Source organism: Lutra lutra, chromosome X (genome assembly GCF_902655055.1).
Source record: "Lutra lutra chromosome X, mLutLut1.2, whole genome shotgun sequence".
NCBI lineage: Eukaryota > Metazoa > Chordata > Mammalia > Carnivora > Mustelidae > Lutra > Lutra lutra.
Window position 1 is genome coordinate 17,122,225 of NC_062296.1, and position 21,297 is coordinate 17,143,521.

At 39.0% G+C, this 21,297-nt stretch overlaps 1 protein-coding gene across 5 annotated transcripts in view; it reads right to left on the reverse strand.

The window, feature by feature from the left end:
• Positions 1 to 1,893: 1,893 nt before the first annotated feature.
• PHF6 (PHD finger protein 6) overlaps positions 1,894 to 21,297 on the reverse strand; it is a 47,494-nt gene continuing 28,090 nt past the window's right edge. For 2 of the 5 annotated variants that reach the window (XM_047715695.1, XM_047715694.1), the window contains 5 exons: positions 17,935 to 18,101; positions 17,632 to 17,775; positions 15,880 to 15,984; positions 13,161 to 13,294; positions 1,894 to 5,495 (listed from right to left, as the gene is read on the reverse strand). In XM_047715695.1, the coding sequence (XP_047571651.1) occupies positions 5,366 to 5,495; positions 13,161 to 13,294; positions 15,880 to 15,984; positions 17,632 to 17,775; positions 17,935 to 18,101 (680 nt within the window). In that variant the 3' untranslated portion in view covers positions 1,894 to 5,365. The remainder of the gene's footprint in view (positions 5,496 to 13,160; positions 13,295 to 15,879; positions 15,985 to 17,631; positions 17,776 to 17,934; positions 18,102 to 21,297) is intronic. The other 3 variants (XM_047715693.1, XM_047715692.1, XM_047715691.1) reach the window with 3 other exon arrangements.

The following is a 21,297-nucleotide window of genomic DNA, read 5'->3' on the forward strand; positions in this document are numbered from 1 at the left end:
TGCTTCTCCTTCTCCCTCTGCCCCTCCCCCCTCTCGTGCACTCGTGCTCTCGCTCTCATAAATAAATCAATTAAATCTTTAAGGGAAAAAGAAGGGCACCATACAAGATGCGATCCTTGGTACCTGGCTTCTTAGCATTAAGTCTTCAAGCAGGGATCAGTTCTTTAGCTCTTTAAACAGCCATGCATGACTTCAATAAAGAAAACAATCTGTAAATAGCTCTGATTAAAAAAAAAGACACTCAGAAAAAGAAAACACCTCACCCTTTTGTACAAATCACTTTGTAGAAGCTCAACAGTTCTAAATCCAATGTCCATATTAAAGCATGGTTTATTTCTATCTTCCTGCTCCTAGCGCCCACTTGAATATACTCTCTCTCAGGTCCCAGTTCAAAGCTTTGGCCCTTCACAGAGCATTTTTGTTTCCGCCTAAGTCTGTTTATGAGATCATTTATCCCAGCATCATCTTCCCTATCTCCCTGGCACTGCCCCCACCCCCACTGTAAAAACACATTTATAGCCACAGAGAGGTAGAGACAAAGGCGCAATCTGGGTGTTTGTGGACCTCCTATCTTTTGACAAAGATCCAGGTCTAAATGACTTCTGTACACTGACCACGTGCAGACCATGCCCGCTGCCCTGCAACACTTGAAATGCCATCATTAACTTTCGTAAGTGACTTTCTAGTTTCCACCCTCTGAACAGAAATCAAGAATGCATTTTTGCTTTAGGTCCTTAATGTCCAGATGCCTCATTATCTAAACAAGGCAAAATTATGTGAACGTTGGTTGATCTACAAAGCAGCACCGTCTCTGCAGTGGAGGACTCTAATACATAAATAAGGAGGGTTTTCCCTAAAAAAGATGGACCAGCCCTTTGCTGCCCATAGAATTTTCCTAGGAAATTCTACCAGGTTCATACATTAGAATGACCTCAGCACCTGCTGATGACTGAAGCTGGAAAAGGAGAACCCCCCCCCCCCGCCGCCCCAAGGTCCCCAGCTGCCAGTAGTTTCAGTTAGCTGAAGAAAAGCACAGAATCTCCCTTCTCTAGGTCTTTATGGTGGTAATAAAAATGAAACTAAGTAATAGGGAGGCCTGGCTGGCTCAGTGGATATAGAGTGTGCAACTCCTGATCTTGGGGTTCTGAGTTCGAGCTCCACCTTGGGTGTAGGGATTACTTAAAAATAATTTTTTTAGATACAATCTTAAATTAAAAAAAAAAACAAAATGAAACTAAGTAATATATTTTAAGCACACGCACTCACACACGCATGCACGCACGCCGAGCGCTACTGGGTAATGTCTGCACATTCATGAATGTCTGTCCCACAGTTCTGGCGTTAATCAGAACCTGTTCCGTAATTTTTTTTCCTCTCGAGTAGGAATGCAGGTGAGGGCTTTTCTGTATGGAATGAGCACATTCCACTAACTGAAAACTGATTTCTGCCCTGGCTACACCTACCTCACTGTATGAGCGTGCTACTGTAAGTCAGCTGTCCATGATAAAGGGAGGACATTTAAATCTGTAAGTTGGAATCTCTTCACCCTTATTACCAAGCAGATAAACCACACTAGGAGTTTTGGTTTATTTTTCAAAATCACCTTCTACCTAGGTTCCGGAGGACCCAGTTGAAGCCAGGGTTCTCCCTGAATCACGTAATAATAAAAGCAGCGAGGAGTCACGCACTTCTGCTATACCTGGGAGACTGCCGGTTCTCTCCATGGCGAAACCTCTGTGCTGTGACGCCTTCAACTGGACTCGAATGCACTTTTTGACGACCAGTTCCTAAGCCAACTAGGCATCTCGTCTTGAAGACTAAAGGGAGCACCGTCCTATTGCCACTGCGCGTGTCATTAGACCCTCTCACAAAAAAGACAAGTGTACAAACGTGAAAGTCGTAACTCATTTATTGAATGAATAGTATATGCAAGGATACCAATAAAAGGAAACTAATACTACAAACTACCATTTTGAAAATAAAGCCAATATAACAGGAACAAAATATACATAACATGAGAGGAATGTTTGATTTTGACCCATAATGCATTCCTTATCTTTACAACGAACCTAAATGCCTGTTAGAACAAAACTGCATACCTTGGTCTAACCTTTAGTGCTTTTCAAAAAAGCAACAACATTCTAGAACACTTTTCTTTTTCTTTGAGATATTTAAGATTCACACATTTGTTCAAGTACATAGATTCTGATTCAACAGTAGATCTACATAGCTTGTTACTCTCTTAATATCTTGAGTAGCATGTACTCCTGAGCAAGTACTATCTGAAATTCTAAAATTGCTGATCTTTGAAATAAAATCTATTTCAGCTGTGGGTTTTTAATAAATTGAGATGAAAGTAAAATTCACACCCCGCCCCCCCCGCCCCCCAGGAACAAAGAGCTCTTATTAAAGTATAGAAACTCAAGTCTATCTTTCTACGCTAAAGAACATTTCTTACTAACAGTTCTGGTAAGGCAATAAATGCTCCAGAATAATCTTCAATATACACTTGCAAAGATTACACTGTTGAATATCAATAACGAAAACAGAACAAAAAAGAAGAGGGGGAATAAAAAGGAAAGAAAGAAAAGACGCTCTGAAATTTCAAGCTAAAATATGCATAAAAGACAGTCATGGCAGTATTTTTTGAAACGATGTACATGTTATATACTTATCAAATAATGTCATGCTTATTAAAACTACAGTTAAGGACTTAAGAGATGAACAGTAAATACACTGCTGAGGTCCATTTTCCTAAATATTCATACCACAATGTAATTACTACCCAGAAGATGATGACGCTACTTGGGAACATAAGTACTGTACAATTTTTACATTGTAAGGCACTTTTTACTCAGCATGTGACGAAAACATGGATGGAGAATCAAAGTATTGGAGGTTTACAACCAAAGGTGATTTTTCATGTGACTTCAGTTTACATTTCAACTTTGAATGAAAGACCGTTTAGCCAATCACACCACAGTGAGAAAAATAGGTAGCCAGCCACTTAATTCTAGCCAACCAAAAGGTAAAGTGCTATTCTGGTTGCTAGTGGCAGAGAAAGGGGTGAAGAATTGACCCAATACGAATTGACACACTTGATTACATAACAAATCCATCGACTAACAACTACAGTATGTGAAGTCTATGATAGGATCATTGGCTGGCCACTATTACCCCGGCACCTTCCATTTTTCCTAAAAACATAATTACAGTAGTTGTCCGAAAATGAAGGTGCCCTACTGTTCCACGGGTAAGTCTATGGCACACAATGTAAAAATGATCAAGACACAGTGATTCGAAGATTTTAAAATGACAGGTTTCAAGCTGTTGTAAGGAAATAAAGTACAGATCCTTTGGGAAAAGTCACATAGCTTGGTAAACAAACATCTAGATCTGTCGTTGCACTTCAAGTCATGGTGAATTTTGAAAATTCATCACATACACACACACACAAAAAACTCAATGGCATATTTAGAGCAAAAAGAGAAAAACATACAGGGCAACCCCACTAAAGCTAGTTTCCTTCTAAAAATAATAAAAGATGGTTAAAATAAAGCAATCATTGAGTCCCTTGATTGAAGTGAATGTGTGAATAACACACTTGACAAATGTGACCTTAAGGGACTAGCAGTTAAAAAATAATCAGTCATTAAGCACAGTGTAATTTTCCACCTGTTACATTTTTAAAAACGCTTCTCCATAAGCTGCAGAATATCATGATGTACAGTCAAGTTAACATATTATTTCTTATTTGCTAATTTACTTTAATGTGGTAGGTTAACGAAGAATTCAGAAATCAGAGTCCCTACCCTTGGTACTGAGGTGCTATGGTAATATTAGGCAGACCACAACTAAAGTTTTTTGGTTTTGCCATAAAGAAATACATAAATGTGCTTCAGCAGGTAAGTGTGAAAATCCTTTCTAAACAGCTGCGTTCTTAGTCTTCGATAAACAACTCTGATGATCAAGAAAACACCACCGTGCCCTACCAGGAAAAAACAAAACATGTAGGGCACCGAAAGCCTAGTCAACAGATAAGCAAAGCAATGCATGAAACCATGAGAAGTATTAAATAATTTTAAAAAAATAGTGGTCACAAAATGAAAAATAAATACTGTTTTATGCAGACTGTTTTTTTTTTTATTCCAACAGCGGCTGAGACCTCCTCGTGTACTTTGGGCCAATATATGAAGTGTTCCACACCACACGGCACCTGAGAGAAACCAGTTTCAGACATGACGGCTGAAGTCCTTCGTGAGTGGTAACCCTTTCAATTTTAAAAAGAGGTTTAATTTGCTGCTGCCAAATCTTAGTTTAAACTTGAAAGGATCCAATCATTTTGCTAGAAGCTCTTTGTAGGACATGATAAGAGAAGAGGTTTACTGTCAAGGGAATTTTGGCGTAAGCACCGGAGCTCACAACTTAACATCGCCAGTCGCCCGAGTGCATGCTGGTCAGTGAGAACAACTTTAACAGGAACGAAATGAAAAGCTTTAGCACACTTCTTGGAAGAGATTTTTACCATGTGCTGTCAAAAGCCAAGAGAAAAAGAAGGTTCTCTTCATTTCTAGCCTCCGTGACTTGAGTGTGAAAAAAAAGAAAATCACAAATTCCCATGTGTTGCCACCAGAGGCGTGTTACTGTAAAGTGAAATTTGCTTATGCTCTCCCTTGAGTATGAGTCCACTAAACAAACTTAGACACTCTAAACAGTAGAACTTTTGTTCAGTCCAGAAATATAGCTTACTTCATTTCAATGTCTGCTTTAACTGTTGACACTATACACAGGGTTAATAGTGTTTCGATTGCTTCCCAGAAACTGCAAACTACAGCTAGTAATATCAACATGTCAAATTCTGCCATCTAGTGAAGGCTCATAAAACAAACAAGACGTTTTTAGGCAGTTCAATGAAGGATCTAAGAGTTGGGCAGTAAAAAGTGACAAACCCTTTTTGATTTTAGAAAACAGTGAAAAAAGAATAGTAGTTATGGATGTCTTATTCATTCCCAGTTTTCTAACTCTGTCCCATGAACCTGTTTAAAAGATGATAAAAAATTGTAAAATATGATGTTTGAGGGGAACACAATAAATATCAAGTTACTGAGGAGCAAGAACATCTTACTGGTTCGACATTACAGCTACGCTGATTGATAAAGCGGATCGCTTGTTTTTATTGTTACAAAATCAGCTAGTTAAGAAAAAAACTATGCAAGCCTACACAATCCTTTAGCATTCTAGTAACATGCTGAACTAAACATAATAGCATTAAAAAATCATACTGCATATACCATTACTCCAACAACGTTATTTATCAGCGAGTACTGTATCCCGACAACAGATCCGACACACGTAACGTTCATACCTAGTTTCCATTAAGTTGCTGCTGAGTTAGTTGCTGCTGGTCAATTTCTACTTTTCCCCGGCTTTTACTCTCTCGTTCCTCATCTTCTTCGTCTCTCTCATCATTCCCACTATGATTTTTACAGTACAGTCTACAATGAGGAAAGATAAAAATCTCAAAATGTTTTCTCGCTGTTGATGAGAATATATTTATGCCATTAGTAAATGAGGTCGGTGCCCACTTAAAATAGCTATGCTTTTTAAGAATGCTACAATTAGTTACAGGTCGTCCATTTCTATCTGAATGATAGGAAAGCACACTATTAGTGAGATCATAAAAAGTTCATCTGAAATAAAACCTGTGGTTTAGGATAAAAGTTGTCGTGTATGCCCAAAGATATATAGACATTTCCTCATTTTACGCATTGAGATTAAAACTAAAGCTTCCAGCCTACTTGAACATATAAACTTGCAGGTATGTAGACGAATAGTCCAATTCTACGTTTCAGATACAGAATTCAAAAGCACATTTTAGGACATAATATAAACTCTATAGATACTGCTGCTTTCTGCTCGTATTACATGAAACACTTTTATTCAAACTCCCCACAATGTCATTTCATCATTAGTGTCCTGGCCCTTCATGAGCCCCCTAACAATTTGGCTCGGTCTCTATTTTCATTCATTCATTCATTCATTCACTTATTTGGCTCGGTCTCTCTTGATCTAGACTGGCTCCTCCCAACTTCTTTGTTCCCCATGACACTGACTTTTGGGGAAAAGTTAGACCAGCTACCTTTTCAACTGTACCATTCTGGATTTGTCTAACTGTGGGACTGTTTCATTTGGTTCTCTCTTACCCCATATTTCCTATAAACTGGAAATAAGGTCTAAGGGTTTGGTTAACTCTAGGTTCAACTTTTCCTTGTGAGTCCAGGATATTTGATAGGGGACCCTGCACACTTCAGGAGGCATGTTAATTTCAGAATGCCCCACTATTAGTGATGCTGTTGGATCATTTGGTTAAAGTGGTGGTGATAGCCAGACTTTTCCATTGTACAAGTAGGTTTTCCCCCTTTAAAATCAGCAAAAAACCTCTGGAGTGGTTTGACGTCTGGCTATTCTGACAACCTTTTATGTGGGTATATACACTGTTTATTTGGCATTCATTGTTTTTAATAAAAGCAATGCGTGTTATTTAGGACAAGGGCGTAGGTAGGCCAATTAACGTATACATACCACTATGTGTTTTATAGTTAACCACCCCACCATAATCAATGGGTGAGCTGACATCAGCTCAGTTTCAGGTCAATTATATATACCATGACAAGATGGAACAATGCTTTAAAAATGTTCAGTGGGTGCCCTCTTGTGGTCAGCAGTAGGTAAGACATTCATATACGAATTCTGACACAAATGACCTAAAACTAGGTTTAACATGAAGAGTTTCTAACATGTGAGTAGAATAAAAGGTAGGGAGGGGGGTGGGGAGCAACAATAACAACTGACTTCCAACCTAGTTTTGCTTATTTTTTAATTTTTAAAACATTTCCAATGATTTCCAAAGAACTATGGAGAATCTGTATTCTTCAAATGCTACATGTTGGCAATCACTTAAAAATAAACCAACAGCCTGAGTTCACATATCAGGAGTGAATTCCTTTATAGTGTACCTATAAAGTGTCTTCCTCCAAAGTATAACCTGAATTAAGCCTTTAAGCCAACTTATAAATTACACGGTAGAGGAACAAGGTGAATGGCATCATGAAAAGACAAAAAAATAAATCTAGAATGTGGGCCTTTCACAGGACAACTTATCAGGGTTCTGCAACAATAGGGGGGAAGGCGGGATGGAGTGGGGATTGCTCTATTTTGAGAGACTTACGAGACATATTCATTAAATGCAGTGTAGGGGCCTTGTATGTATTGAGATTTGAACAAATCGGGTCTGGAAAGGCATTTCCAAGACAACTGGGGAAATGTGAATGTGGACTTGGGAGATGACACTAAGAACTTCCTGCCAGTTTTACAAAGTGTGGTAATGGCATAGTGATAGTGATGTATGTAGGGATACACTGACAAGAGGTGTGGGATTCTGCTTCAGCAGAAAGAAAAAACAGTAGATGAGAGCAAGTGTGGCAGTAACTCGGGAGCTGATGAGATGGGGAGCGGCTACAGTACCCTATTACTGTATACTTTTGAAAAATTTCAGTAAGAGCCCTTAGTTGTTAAAACAGATTTTAATCTTTTTATGGCATCAGTTTTCACTCCCATAGGCCCGTTACGTGTCCTTTGTCAATCTAGACACCAAGACCACAGGTGACATCCTGTCAAACAAGATCCCTGTCACATAATTTACTTTTTTATGGTGGGGGACTCACTTTTTAAACATACATATTTTAAAAATTTTAGTAATACAACAGAGACAATAAAACAGGATAAGCAGAAAAACTATGTATGGAATCTTTCCTCACCTTCTTAAGGAACAAATACACTTAATCTAATGAATAGATTAATGTAATAATTTAATGAATATATTCAGGATCCAGAAGGAGCCAGTAAAGAAGGAAAGCCACATGCAGGAGAGGGAAGCCACTTCATTCGGAAGTATTTCTCCTTGCATTTCCTATTTGTGCGTTCTTCTACCCCCAAACTACTTGCACACGGACTCATTTGAACTCAAGAGTCTCTATGAACAGAATCTGGAATCCGCACCATAAGCAGATTTTAGAAATAAATTTCAATGTGAAAAAATAAAGAGTAATTCAAATCACTGTGGATGCTGGTGTAAATATTTTCTTTAGAGACGGTCACTGCGACGTGGTTTCTTAATAGCTAAAGATTAAAAACCATCAATGGCTAAAAAAGGAACTGATTACACTGATAGACCCGTACAATGGAATACTATGCAACCATTAAAATGGTGATATAAAACTGTTTAATGTCACAGAAAAATGTCTCAGATATAGCAAGTGGAAGACAGATTACAAAAGCGTATATAAGATCTTTTTATGAATAAATGCACATACACAATCACATACATGTCTAGAAAATATCCTGGAAGATTTAAAATTCTCTCTGCTGGTAGAATTGAAGTTCACATTAGGCCTTTTCCCCTTATCTTTATTTTCCACTTTTTTTTCCCCCAAAGTGAAAATGGGTAAATATTACAGTATGTAAGTGGAGCTGAAATTTAAATACAAGAATTTTCCACATATCTGATTTTAGATGTTTAGCACGGGCCTGTTTTTAAATCTTAATGCCACTTTAAATAACGGACTGCTTATAAAAATATTCAGCCACTGAACTATATAAATATAAAACTGCTGAACAGTAAGTTGTATAAAGAAAACTGCTTCCCTCCCATCCCCATGCAGTGAATGAGGTAACAACTGTTAAAGTACATTTATGAACACAGACACGTATCTTGTACACGTGTTTTTTATATGGCAGAACAGGTCACACAACTCGGTTGCTTCACCTTACTCGACCCCAGAACACCTCTCCGTGACTCTCCACGTGGATCTACTTCCGTCTCTCACTGCTGCATAGTATTCCATTAAAACTTGAGTCTCTTGATAGACATTGTTTTGGGCTTGATTTTTGCTGTTGTGGGTTAAAAATTCCTTTCCCATTTCACCTTCGGTTAACTCTAGCTGCTATTCCCTTGGCAACGGCGCCAAAACTGGCATGGCGCGCCCGCTTCTTTACTAAGCCGCCCCCCCTTCCACCTGGTAGATGGAAGCGGGCTCAGAATCCTATTCTGATGAGCCGGCTCTCTGGCCCTGTGTGGCGTGACCTGAAAATGCCCTATACCCAGCCGACTGTCCCGTAACAGGTGCTGGCTCAATGGGGTAAGCAGCTTTTAAGGCGGGGGGCGGGAAGGATCCCCTGTGGCCCCACCCAGCGTGAATCCAGACTTACTGGGCCTGCGCTGTACCGCAAGCGCGCTCGAGGCCGCAGATGTTGCCCTGCCCGCCAGCCGCGCTTCCCGTCGCTATCCCCAAGCTGACTGATGCCATCTGCGCTAATCGCACCAGTCCCAGCACAGGCGCGTCAACAGGGTGCCCTAGTGGGTAGTGCGGCTATCCTTCACGGGGCAACCGAACTGCCTGCACATACATCTTTGTGCTGTCTTCTGCTTCCCTGGCAGAAATCCCTACCACGCATACCATGCATACGCAAAATACATTATTTTGTTAAAGGCGGTGGTCTCCGATGCTAAACTGCTCTCCTAAATTGTAAGTTAAATTCACCATCAAATGCAAATGCCAGGTCTCCAGAACCTGGTCAACAGGTGAATCCTACTCATCTTTGCCCATCAGATAGGCAAAAACTAGAAAGATCTTGTTTAATTTGCATTTCTTTCATTACTAAGGGTGAGTGGCTTTTCACATGCTTATAACCCACGGCTAGTTCTCCTATAAACTGCCTTTTCATGTTCTTCACCCATTTCATCCCCCCTAAACTGGGCTCTTTTTCTTAAGGATTTGGAGTTCTCTTTAGCCTAATTTTAATGTAGTCAAAAATTCCAAGTTCCCTAACACGTTTAGAAAGGTCATCTGTACTCAAGAGATTCTAGAAAATTTCTCCTACATTTTCTGTTTTACTTAGGGTTAGATTTTTAGCCCATCGAGGAAGTATTCCTGGGGTACAGTCTGAGGTAAGGATTCAAACTGTTTCCTAAATGGAGCCAACTATATAAGCTGTACAGAGATCAGATACTGAATAATCAATCCATCCTGTCTCCACAGATCTAGAACCACCGAAATTACCCAACAAAGACATGGATCTGTTTCCTGTGATCTTTGTCACTGTGCCAGTGCCAGTTTTTTAATTACTGGGTGAGTGGGTTTGATATCTAATAGGTGATCTCTCCTCTTGATCTCATTAAACTTGTTCTTGGCTGCACGTAATAAAGACTAGTCTAGGACCCCAGTACCTACTTTCCCCTCTCCCCTTGGTAGCACTGAAGCAGATTTGGGGAGCATTGTGCCCACCAGGGGTGCACTTCCCAGCCCCCGCTGGATATAGGTGACTGAATTCCGGCTAATGAGATGCTGAGCAGAAGTGTGTGTGGAACCTCCTGGAAGGAGGATTAAAAACCCGTCAGCTGGAGGAACTGCCACTTTGTCCTTCCGCTCTCCTTTGCTCCCACTTCCTCCTACTGCCTACGGAAGGACACCCCATGGATGAGAGAGCAGAAAGATGGTAATCCGGGTCTCTGATGACACAGAGAAGAGGCTAACACATTGGACTGCACTCCTTGGGACATCTTGCAGGGGAGAAACAAATTTCTATCTTGTTTAAGCCTCTAGTTCTTCCCTGTTCATAAGGTAACTTAATCATTACCAGTAGAAAATAATAACCCACTCACGCTTCTAGATAAAACCATCGACATTTTATATTTCATCAAAACTGTACTCGATGTATAGATTAATTTGAGAAGAATAGGTATCTTTCAGTGTTGAGGAACTTTTCATCAGGGAACATAACACATTTTACTATCCACTTGGGTCCCGTGTAAAACACTGTGTTTTGTTTTTTTTTTTTAAAGGTTCAACTTTGGTGTGCGAATGTCTGTGGGGAAGGGGTAGAGGGGGACATTTTTCCTTGCTATTTTCTAACTAGTTCTTACTGGAGCTGTTTTTAAAACTTCATCTCATAGTCAGCAACCTTACTGAGCTCTTATTAATTTTAGTAAATTGACTTGGTCCCTTTGGATTTTCTTGGTAGACAATGACATCAATAACAAATATTGACAATTTTATTTTGCTCCTTCATGGTATTTATTAGACATTTTTCTTCCTTCTCTTGTTGCAGCGGCTTAACCCTCCAGAAGAACGCTGAAAAGTAACATTGGTAGTTGGCACCCTTCTCTGGTTCCTGATCTGAATGGAAGTGTATTGGTATAGTGGCTCTCAATTACGGATGAACTTGAAAATAACCTGAAGAATCATCGAAAAACATGGTTTGGGCCTCAATCCACGGAGTTTAAAATCTCCGGGGCCCAGGCACGAACATTTTTAAAGATGTTGCCCTCAGGTGGTTCGAGGCTCAGCCCTGGTTAAGAACCACGGTCCCTTTAACACTTCGCTGTTGTCTTCTCATAAATGCTCCATCAGGACCCCCCGCTTCCCACGGGGACCCTTGGTACTGCACTTTAAAGTTCAGAAATGGGTCTTGCATGCTATGAAATGCCTTTTCACCATCCACCAGGAAGGTGATAGGATTTTTCTTTCTCTGTTAATGGCAATGGATCACATTAATAGATTTCCTAATTCTGAATAGTCTTCAAATTGTTAGAAGACAGCACTGCATTTGATGTTCTAACATTTTATTAGGACTTTGGTATATTATTTATAACAGTGAGACTGGTCTATAGCTTTCTTATTTGCTTTTGTTTTAAATGCTATCTTTGTCAGGTTTGGTCTCCCAGTTATGCAAAGTTTTAAGGAATGAACCAAGTCTTTCATCTCTGCTATGTGCTCGACCTCTTTAAATAGTATTGGAATTCTCTGTTCCTTAAAGGCTTGATAGACCTCACTTGAAAAACAGCTCTGCCTTTATTATTAAACAGAGTTTGGCAAACTTTATAATACAGCCCTCGCACCTCATCCAGTTACCCAAATGCATGGCGGCTGTCTGTATAAACTACTTTGTATACGGGGCAGTAGGGTGTTTACTCATTGGCCTACTGCGTCCTGGGAATGTAAGGAAGTGCTTTACAACTCGCAAAGGCAAGTCGGAAAATCCACAGATCCCCACCAACTTCTTGTCATTCAAGCAAACAAATGGAACCATTATAGATGCGCACTGATATGAAAGACCCAGAAAACAGAAGGTAACATGTCATCCCAAATCTCCAAACCTTGTGCCTTCATCACAGGCGTAAGAGTGTCTCTGGCCTTCTGTCTTCACAAATGCACCCGCTTCTAAGCTACCACGAACCCTCACCTGGACCCTGAGCAGGAGCCTCCCAACTCACCTTCCCATCTGCACCCTTGCTTCTGTCCCACCTTCGGGTCTTGCGCGTGCTGTTCCTTCTGCCTAGGACACTGTCCCAATGCCCACCCTGACCTTCACCCAAGAAGATCAAGCTCTTCAGCTCAAGCTCTATTTCCTTAAGGACATTCCTAAACACTCTGCAGTACAGACTATGAGTCAGGCCCTCCTTGCTGGCTGCTCTCGTAGTGCTTTGTAATGGATCCTTTCCAGCACTTAAGTAGATTGTAATTGTAGATTTATTTATGTGCTCATTTAATTAATATGTCTCTCCCACTAGACTACAGGCTTCAAGGGAACGTAGTCTGTGCCTCTACTGATCACTCTATTTTTTTTAAAAGATTTTATTTATTCTTTTGACAGAGACACAAAGAGAGTGAGTGAGAGAGGGAACACAAGCAGGGGGAGCGGGAGGAGAAGCAGGCTCCCAGCTGAGCAGGGAGCCTGATGCGGGGCTCGTGCGGGGCTCGATCCCAGAATGGTGGGATCCTGACCTGAGCCGAAGGCAGACACTGAACTGTCTGAGCCACCCAGGCGCCCCCACTGATCACTCTTGTATGCCCAGCTCCCAGCACAAAACCTGGCATTTGGTAAGCATGAAGCATACTGGCCGAATGAATGCGAATCCAGGGATGTGTAGTCAGAGGAAGACGCCAATCGTAGTACTTGTTTCTTTATATATAAGAGTCCTAAGTATTCTACGCTTGGCTAAATACCACCTAGGAATCATGACCAAGTAAACTAATGCCATCTATTTAAGGGCAATTACTTACTGACAAGTTTAGGCAAATGGACAATTGTTGTTCTCTTACTTGTAAATTCCTCGTGACATATTTTCAATGTATTTAGCTTTGTCTTGTACTCCACAGTGGTAATGGTAAGTCTTAACACAGGCTTTTATTTCACATCCAATAGTAGCACCGGGCTGACTGCAAAGTGTACATTTCTGTTTAAGGGAAGAGAAAGAATGATCATAAGCAGTATTTCAAAGTTTTTGCAACCTTATTTATTCTATTTTAGCCATATTTCAGCCACACATTCTAGTTTACAAAGAAAACAGCCAGTTTTCTATGGAAAAACAGTACAGTGAACTTACTGTTTAGCAGATCTGTTAAATCATGCCGCAAGTTAAACCATACTTCGATAGACTTTCTGATATTAAGTCACTCCCTGATGCTTCCATTATTTACCTATACTAACCTTCGAAGATCTGACATCCAAACATAAACAAGACACTCCTCAATACCGCCAAACACCAAAGAATTAGATTCTGTTACTTTAGTGGTTGGCTTCTTCTGCTCCCTGGGACCAGTTCCTTTCCTGTGATGACTGAAGAATGAGAAGACAGGAAAGCAATTCCCCACCAAGAGGGATTGCTACCAAGTAGGTAAAAGGGCAGAGGGAGACTGAAGGGGCTGAAATCTTTTCAAGACATCGCGTCTTGGCCTCGTTCAGCCAGGCTTGCCTCAAGAATGTTCTGAGATTCAAAGGTGGTTGTTGACAAAAGTTTCACAGTTTGAGGAATGCTAGTTTGAAACCGACTGCTTGGCTGCAGAACTTCTCACAGCCTTTCTGCAAGAAGGAGGGTACAGCAAATAGTTCCCAAATTACTGAACTCCAGATGCCCTTATATTTTTGGACGGGTTGGGGGGCATCTTGACGGACTACTTTCCTTTGGAGCACACTTGGGAAAGTGCTAGTTTGGTGTTTACATGAACATTCAACGGGGCAGAGGTGAATGAGTTGACCAGGAGGATTGACTGTTACACTAGTCACCTACTTGGACCGCAGCTGTATGACACGGACAACACTGCTTGGTATGGTAAGCTGAAGAGATTTTTCCCTTATATTTTTTTAGTATCCTACATTCTGATTTAAAGGAGTTTCATTTTTACAAGAGTAATCGAAGTATCAAAACGGAAACTGGATTTAAGTGGAACAGATCACATCAACGATCTTCACACCTTCAGAAATGCAGCTCCACAAAGAAAGGGGCATCTCTAATGGATTCAGATAAAGCTCACCAACATGGCAAACCACTAGATGAGACACTGAAGGGGAACTTCACAACAGAGGGGGGAGGGAGTAGACTCACCTCCTGAATCCAAGGATCAGACATTACGACTAGTCTGATGTAATAAAATACAGATGACAGAGTCCTACCTGTAGGTATTCTTACCCCCAAAAATCTTGACACTGAATCTAATCAAGCCTTTACATCTAACTTCCACTTTAAAAGAAAATCTGGTGGATAGAGGGACAAGTTAAATGGCATCATGAAGAAGCAGACAGACAGATAAAACATATGGGACATGGGATATTGTCTACAGGAAAAATCATTCATTTTCTTCAACAAGACAATGGCATACGACAAAACAAAAACAGACACAACAAAGACAAGGAGAGACGGAAATGCCCTAGGTTGTCACATCAAGGATACAGAACCACCAAATGCAATGAATGGGTGATCCTCCTCTGGATACTGAGTCACATGAATTGACTTTAAAAAGGTACTTTTGAGACAGTTGGGGAGATACAAATACGAACTAGGTATTAAATAACACTGAGAACTCAATGTTAATTCATAAGGTGTAATGACATTGTGGTTAGGTAAGAAAATGTCCAACTTTGAGGAGATACATACTGAAATAATGTAGAGGTGAAATGATAGGAAGTCTCAGCTCTGCTTTAAAACACTTCAAGCAACAAGAATAAAAGGCAGAGATGAAGCAAGTGCCGCAAGTTCTTGATAACTGATGGGTCAAGGTGATGGACAGACGTGTGTTACTAGTCTTTCTCATTTTGAGATGTTTGAAAATTTTCACAATAAAAAAATTTTTAAATTCAGGTCATCTCTAGAGACAGTTGAGGTCTTAAAAGATTTATCATTCCATTGACATTTTATAATATTTATCAACTGTAAAGGAGCAAGTAATCAATAAAGATGCCAATATTTCTTAAAGCTATTTATTAGTAATTCAGTATGTTTAAAAACATGAGACTTAGGCACAGTTTATAAAGAAAACTTTAAAGCTATGGTAAACATTTTAAGAGACATAACTGTGTATGTGAACTTTAACTAAACAGAAGGCTCTGAAAAAAATCTTTTCCTTTTATTTGAAAAAAAAGAAAGAAAAAAAAATAATGAACAACATGGGGAAGTTCCCAATGATCTATTAGGATTATGGAACTGTTCTTTAAGCAAGCTGAAATAATATTAACATTTTAAACTTAGTAAGGTGTGTCACATTCACATCTTCATTTATTTTATTAAAAGACTCTCAGATACCCTGAAATATAAATCTCAGTGTAATTCTCTTAGGTACTGAAGTTACATAGAAAGAGGAGTAAGTTCCAGAAACATCAGCATCCTTTATTGTATTACAAATAAGTCAAATATATACTTGCTTTAACATATGAACTACTTTAGATTAGATGTTTTAATGACTGGATAAATTTGAGATGTGTTCTAAATTTAAAGCAGAAAGTCAGAAGAGTAACGTTGCATAGCATAAATATAAAACCACAGACCATTCTTTTTCCTCGCTTAATCTCCTGAAGTACAGTTTTAATATCAAAATCTCCAAATTCTGCTCTTGATGTTGTTGTGAGCTGGACTGTGCCAGAAGAAAATAACTAGGAAAGAAAAATGCAGAAACATTTAATGTTCAGAACCCTTGTGAGAAAAAGATTAAACAATGGAATAACAAATGTGTTCTACTACTTCAATATCCTGAGAAAGAGAACTTTTCTTTAAAAATCAAGTATCAACTCCAGTATTTTTAACACATTCAGATGTCTGATTAAAATATAATCCATGGGACGCCTGGGTGGCTCAGTTGGTTAAGCCGCTGCCTTCGGCTCAGGTCATGATCCCGGAGTCCTGGGATCGAGTCCCACATCGGGCTCCTTGTTCTGTGGGGAGCCTGCTTCTCCCTCTGCCTCTGTCTGCCACTCTGTCTGCCTGTGCTCGCTCTCTCTCTCTCTCTGACAAATAAATAAATAAAATCTTTAAAAAATATATATATAATCCAAAATAAGGACAACAGGGGCGCCTGGCTGGTGCAGTCGGTTAAGCGTCCGGCTCTTGGTTTCAGCTCAAGCCATGATCTCTGGATCATGGGATCGAGCCCTGTGTGGGGCTCCGCACTTGGTGGGGAGTCTGCTTCTCTCCCTGTCTCTCTGCCCCTTCGCATGCATGTGTTCTCTCTCTCTCTCTCTCTAATAAATAAATCCTTAATTTAAAAAAAGGAAAATAAAACAAAACTAATGTTGCCAGTGTGGACCCAAGATTAAATATTTCATTCAACAATGCAGATTTCAACAGTGTTACCCAGTCATCTCCATTGTTTTATGTTTCCACAGAGTTTTAAAAAATAGTTTAAACTGGGGGTGCCTGGGTGGCTCAGTGGGTTGAGCCGCTGCCTTCGGCTCAGGTCATGATCTCAGGGTCCTGGGATCGAGTCCCGCATCGGGCTCTCTGCTAGACAGGGAGCCTGCTTCCCTCTCTCTCTCTCTCTGCCTGCCTCTCTGTCTACTTGTGATCTCTCTCTGTCAAATAAATAATAAAAAAAAATAAAATCTTTAAAAAAAAAAATAGTTTAAACTGGCAAATTTCGACCACAGATGTAGATCAGAATTACCTGGGGATATTTTTTTTAGACTAGACAGCTCTGGGATATACTCCAGGGGTGTGTATTTCGGAAAAAGCTCCCCAGGCAAGTCTGATACACATCTCTGGTCAAGAACCCCGGATATAATAACTACAATTTTAAAAACCTAACCATAAATGGGATGAATAACTGAATACAATCAAATTCAAAAATGTTTATGTATCCTGTAAGTCAGACCCGGATCTAAAGACGCAAAGATCAAGCACAGTTCCTCTCTTCAAGGAATTAAAAGTCTGTTACGGGAGAGGATCATAAATGACTGCAGGGCAATGTGTGAGGGACAATGACACAGACATGAACTGGGCTACAGGGGAGGCCGAACGTGTATCTTCCATCACAAGTTTATAAAGCGCAAAGTTGTACAGTCACAAAATAGTTAACTGTCATTATCTAGAATATGGGAACTCTAATTAGGACTCCTTTAGATCTTACTAAATCATAAAGGCTATATTTTTAAAACCCTAAGGACTATGAGGATATGGAACTACAGGATATACTATTCCTAATTCTACACCACTTACGCTGGAGAGAAAAGTGCCCTATTTGGTTACTAGCTAAATGCCTTTCCAAAAAACCTGGGTTTAAAAGCACATGAAAGAACCATGCTTACCATGCACTTATAATGTGCAGCTGCCTTCTTGGCATTAAATATATGCAGCTTTCCTCTTGCTTCGTTTTCTTCCTCTCCTACATGACAAAATCCACATTTAGGCCTGGTGTCACTAGGGCTGCTTCTATGTGGAGACCGATCTCTCTGCAAATGCAAAAGAAAAAAAAAAAGAAAAAACTTAAAAATATATTATCAGCACCTTCAAGCTTCATTAACATTTCAAATGATGAGCTTTACCTATACACACGGTTTAAACGAAATAATCGTGGTACAACAAAAAGAATCCCACATTTTTCTACTTACGTAGGAACTACTTTCCATTTCATCTGTTCCATGGGAGGATGTGGACCTGGTATCTTCCGACAGCCCTTTAAAATTAGTTTTTCGTGGCCTTCCTTTGCGACTTTTCTTTTTACTTTTAGGTGATGAGGGCTCCAATTCATGTTCGTTAAAACTTTCTTCTAAGTCAGCTGCTCAAAAATGAACAAAAACTTGACACGGACTCATCTTAAAATGAACATTTGTTCATGGGTCCTTAGAATATGCATTTCTCCTTAGAATGAAATCCCCTCCAGAGATGAAGGGAAATGGTCTGTGGTATGCTCACTATAGCAACCTTAATGTTTCATATAAATGTAACAAAAATTGAATATAAAAACATAGTTTTATTATAATCACTGTCATTATTCCTTTTGAATTTATAATTCTATAAAAATGAGTTTTGGAATCTTGACTGTGCACATAAGTCAGTAAACATTTTCAGACTCTAATAAAGTCAATTCTCAGAACTAGCACTTGTACTGTTTTTTTTTTTTTTTTTTAACCATAGGTTTCAAAGCGTTTTCTCTCACACTGTTGGTGAAATCAGAACACTTAAAAGAAAATAAACTTACTCTAACTTGGAAAACTAAATGAAAATAAAGCAGGTGTATCTGTGCTGTCCGGTATAGCAGCCATGAGCAAATGGTGGCTTTTTACAATTTCTGTTGCTTATAATTAAACAAAACCAAACCCGCAGTTTCTCACTCACACTGACCACATTTCAAGTGCTTATTACCGGTCACATGAGGCAAGCTGCGCCTGTACCAGACATCACAGATAGAGAATGTTTCTATCATCACAAAAATAGTTCTACCAGACATCGCAGTTCGAGCATAGCTCCTTGAACTATCATGAAAATCAGATGATCATATTCAACGAGGAAGTCTTGTACAAATGAACTAATCACTGATCAAGTAATTAGACAAATGTTAAGTATAAAAGGCATTTCTAACATAAATGGTTAAAAAAAAAGCTGTGTTGCAAGTTAGTTGTATACTTTAAGAGATTAAACAAAATGTATGTAGAAATTTTACAACTACATTTCCCAGCAATTTGAAAAGAATTTCTACCATTAACGGAAGGGTGTTTCATTCAGTTATTCACTATAAACATTTATTGAGGCCCTACTGTACCTAAGACAATGTATTTAGTGTAAAAAGGTATAAAAACCAAACATTCACTTGTCTTTTAGGGCCCAACTAAAAGTTTTAGGCACAGTTCTAATGCCTCCATTGTTTTTTTCTTTTAACATAAGTCTTCAATTCCAGGGACTAATTTCTCAATGAGAAAGCATATCAACTTCAAATCATAGATGCTAATATGTTTCCTAATAAATACTACAATGGTTTTTAATTTTTTATTGTTTTAGAAATAAAAGCATAGTCATTATGACAAGAAAAGGGTAATATAATTACTGTATCTGAATACATAAAACTCAAGGAACCGAAAGCATCAGACTGTGAAATAGTTAATAAAAATTTATATTGGGGCGCCTGGGTGGCTCAGTGGGTTAAAGCCTCTGCCTTCGGCTCAGGTCATGATCCCAGGGTCCTGGGATCGAGCCCCGCATCGGGCTCTCTGCTCGGCGGATAGCCTGCTTCCCTCTCTTTCTCTGCCTGCCTCTCTGCCTACTTGTGATCTCTGTCAAATAAATAAAATCTTTTAAAAAAAATAAAAATAAAAATAAAAATTTATATCAATGCCACTTCACATAACTGCAGTAGGGTTTGAAGGAGGAAAAAAGGGGAAAAGGTAGAAGTGGATAGCATTTTATAGGCAACAAGGCAAATTTATATGGCTAATTCCCTGTGAAGACAGAGAAGTCAAAAATAGCTTCTGATCTTAACATTATAGCAAATTTCCTATCAGAACACATCACAGACTTTAAACATTCAAACTGACAGCTTCTGAGAAACAGAATTTCATTAGGACTGTCAGAATTACTTGCAGTTGCCCCAAATTTAAAAATTCTTTAAAATAAAAAATAAGCAAATGTTTCAATCATTCTGATACATGTTATACTGTACATGTGATACACATAATATTCTGTTACAATGAAAACAAATAATCACTAACACTGTAACACTGCATTCTTAAACACCGACACAATAATCACTAACACTGTAACACTGCATTCTTAAACACCGTTAAAGAAATTACTTAACTGATTCCATTATCAGGCCAACATGACTAGTATTCCAAATGGCTTTCTTTCTTTTTTTTTTTTTTTGGGTCCTAAATATGGAACAATTCGGTGTAAAATTTTAGGGGACTTTATTTTTTTTTTCAAGATTTTATTTATTTATTTGACAGAGAGAGATCACAAGTAGGCAGAGAGGTAGGCAGAGAGAGAGAGAGGGGGAAGCAGGCTCCCTGTGAGCAGAGAGCCTGATGCAGGACTCGATCCCAGAACCCCGAGATCATGACCTGAGCCGAAGGCAGAGGCCCAACCCACTGAGCCACCCAGGCACCGTTTTAGGGGACTTTAACAGCAATAGCAAAAATTGTAAAAGACTGATAAATTTAAGTATATTAAATTTTCAAACTTACATAGCAAAGAAAGTGTTAAAATTAAAAGGCAAACAATAAACGAGAAAAACCTGCTGTAATTGTGAAAAAGGATCACTATCCTTACGATATAAGCTCGTAAGAGATTAACACCCCAACTGAAAAAATGGACCAAACATATGATCAAATAATTCACAGAAAATAAGTAGTTAAACATAGTTCTATAGAACATTTGACTTCTCTGGATTCAAAGTGTAAATTAAGTGATATGTCATTTTCACCTATCAAAATAGCAGACTTATAAAAAGTACGAATAAACAAAAAATGAGTTAGAAATAAAAATCCAGAAGAAGCCCCACAGAAATACTGAGCTACACCATGCTTCTGGACGAACAGGATCAACATCAGGATGTCAGCTCTCACTAACCTAATTAATGCAACTCTGATAAAATGGTTGATCCCACCGTTTTCTCAAAGAGTAAGTATATAATACACAAGAATTTTTTTTGAAATCTCAAAATATACTATAAAGAAACAGTAGTTAAAATCTTGGCACAGGAAGAGACCTATATCAGCAAGAGAGAAAGCAAGGTTGAAAATAGACCCATAAGCATATGGGAATTCAGAGTATAATGGTAGCATTTCAAATAAGTGGGGAGAAGACACAATGGCATAATTGGCTATCCACTTTTTAAACACCAACACTCCTTTCCTTATACCATATGAGAAAAATCTCATCATAAAATAACCAACTATAAATATAACAGAGAAGAAAATGGAGGAGAGTAATTTTTATAATCTTGGGTCAAGACACCTAAGAAGTCATAAAGCAAAGGA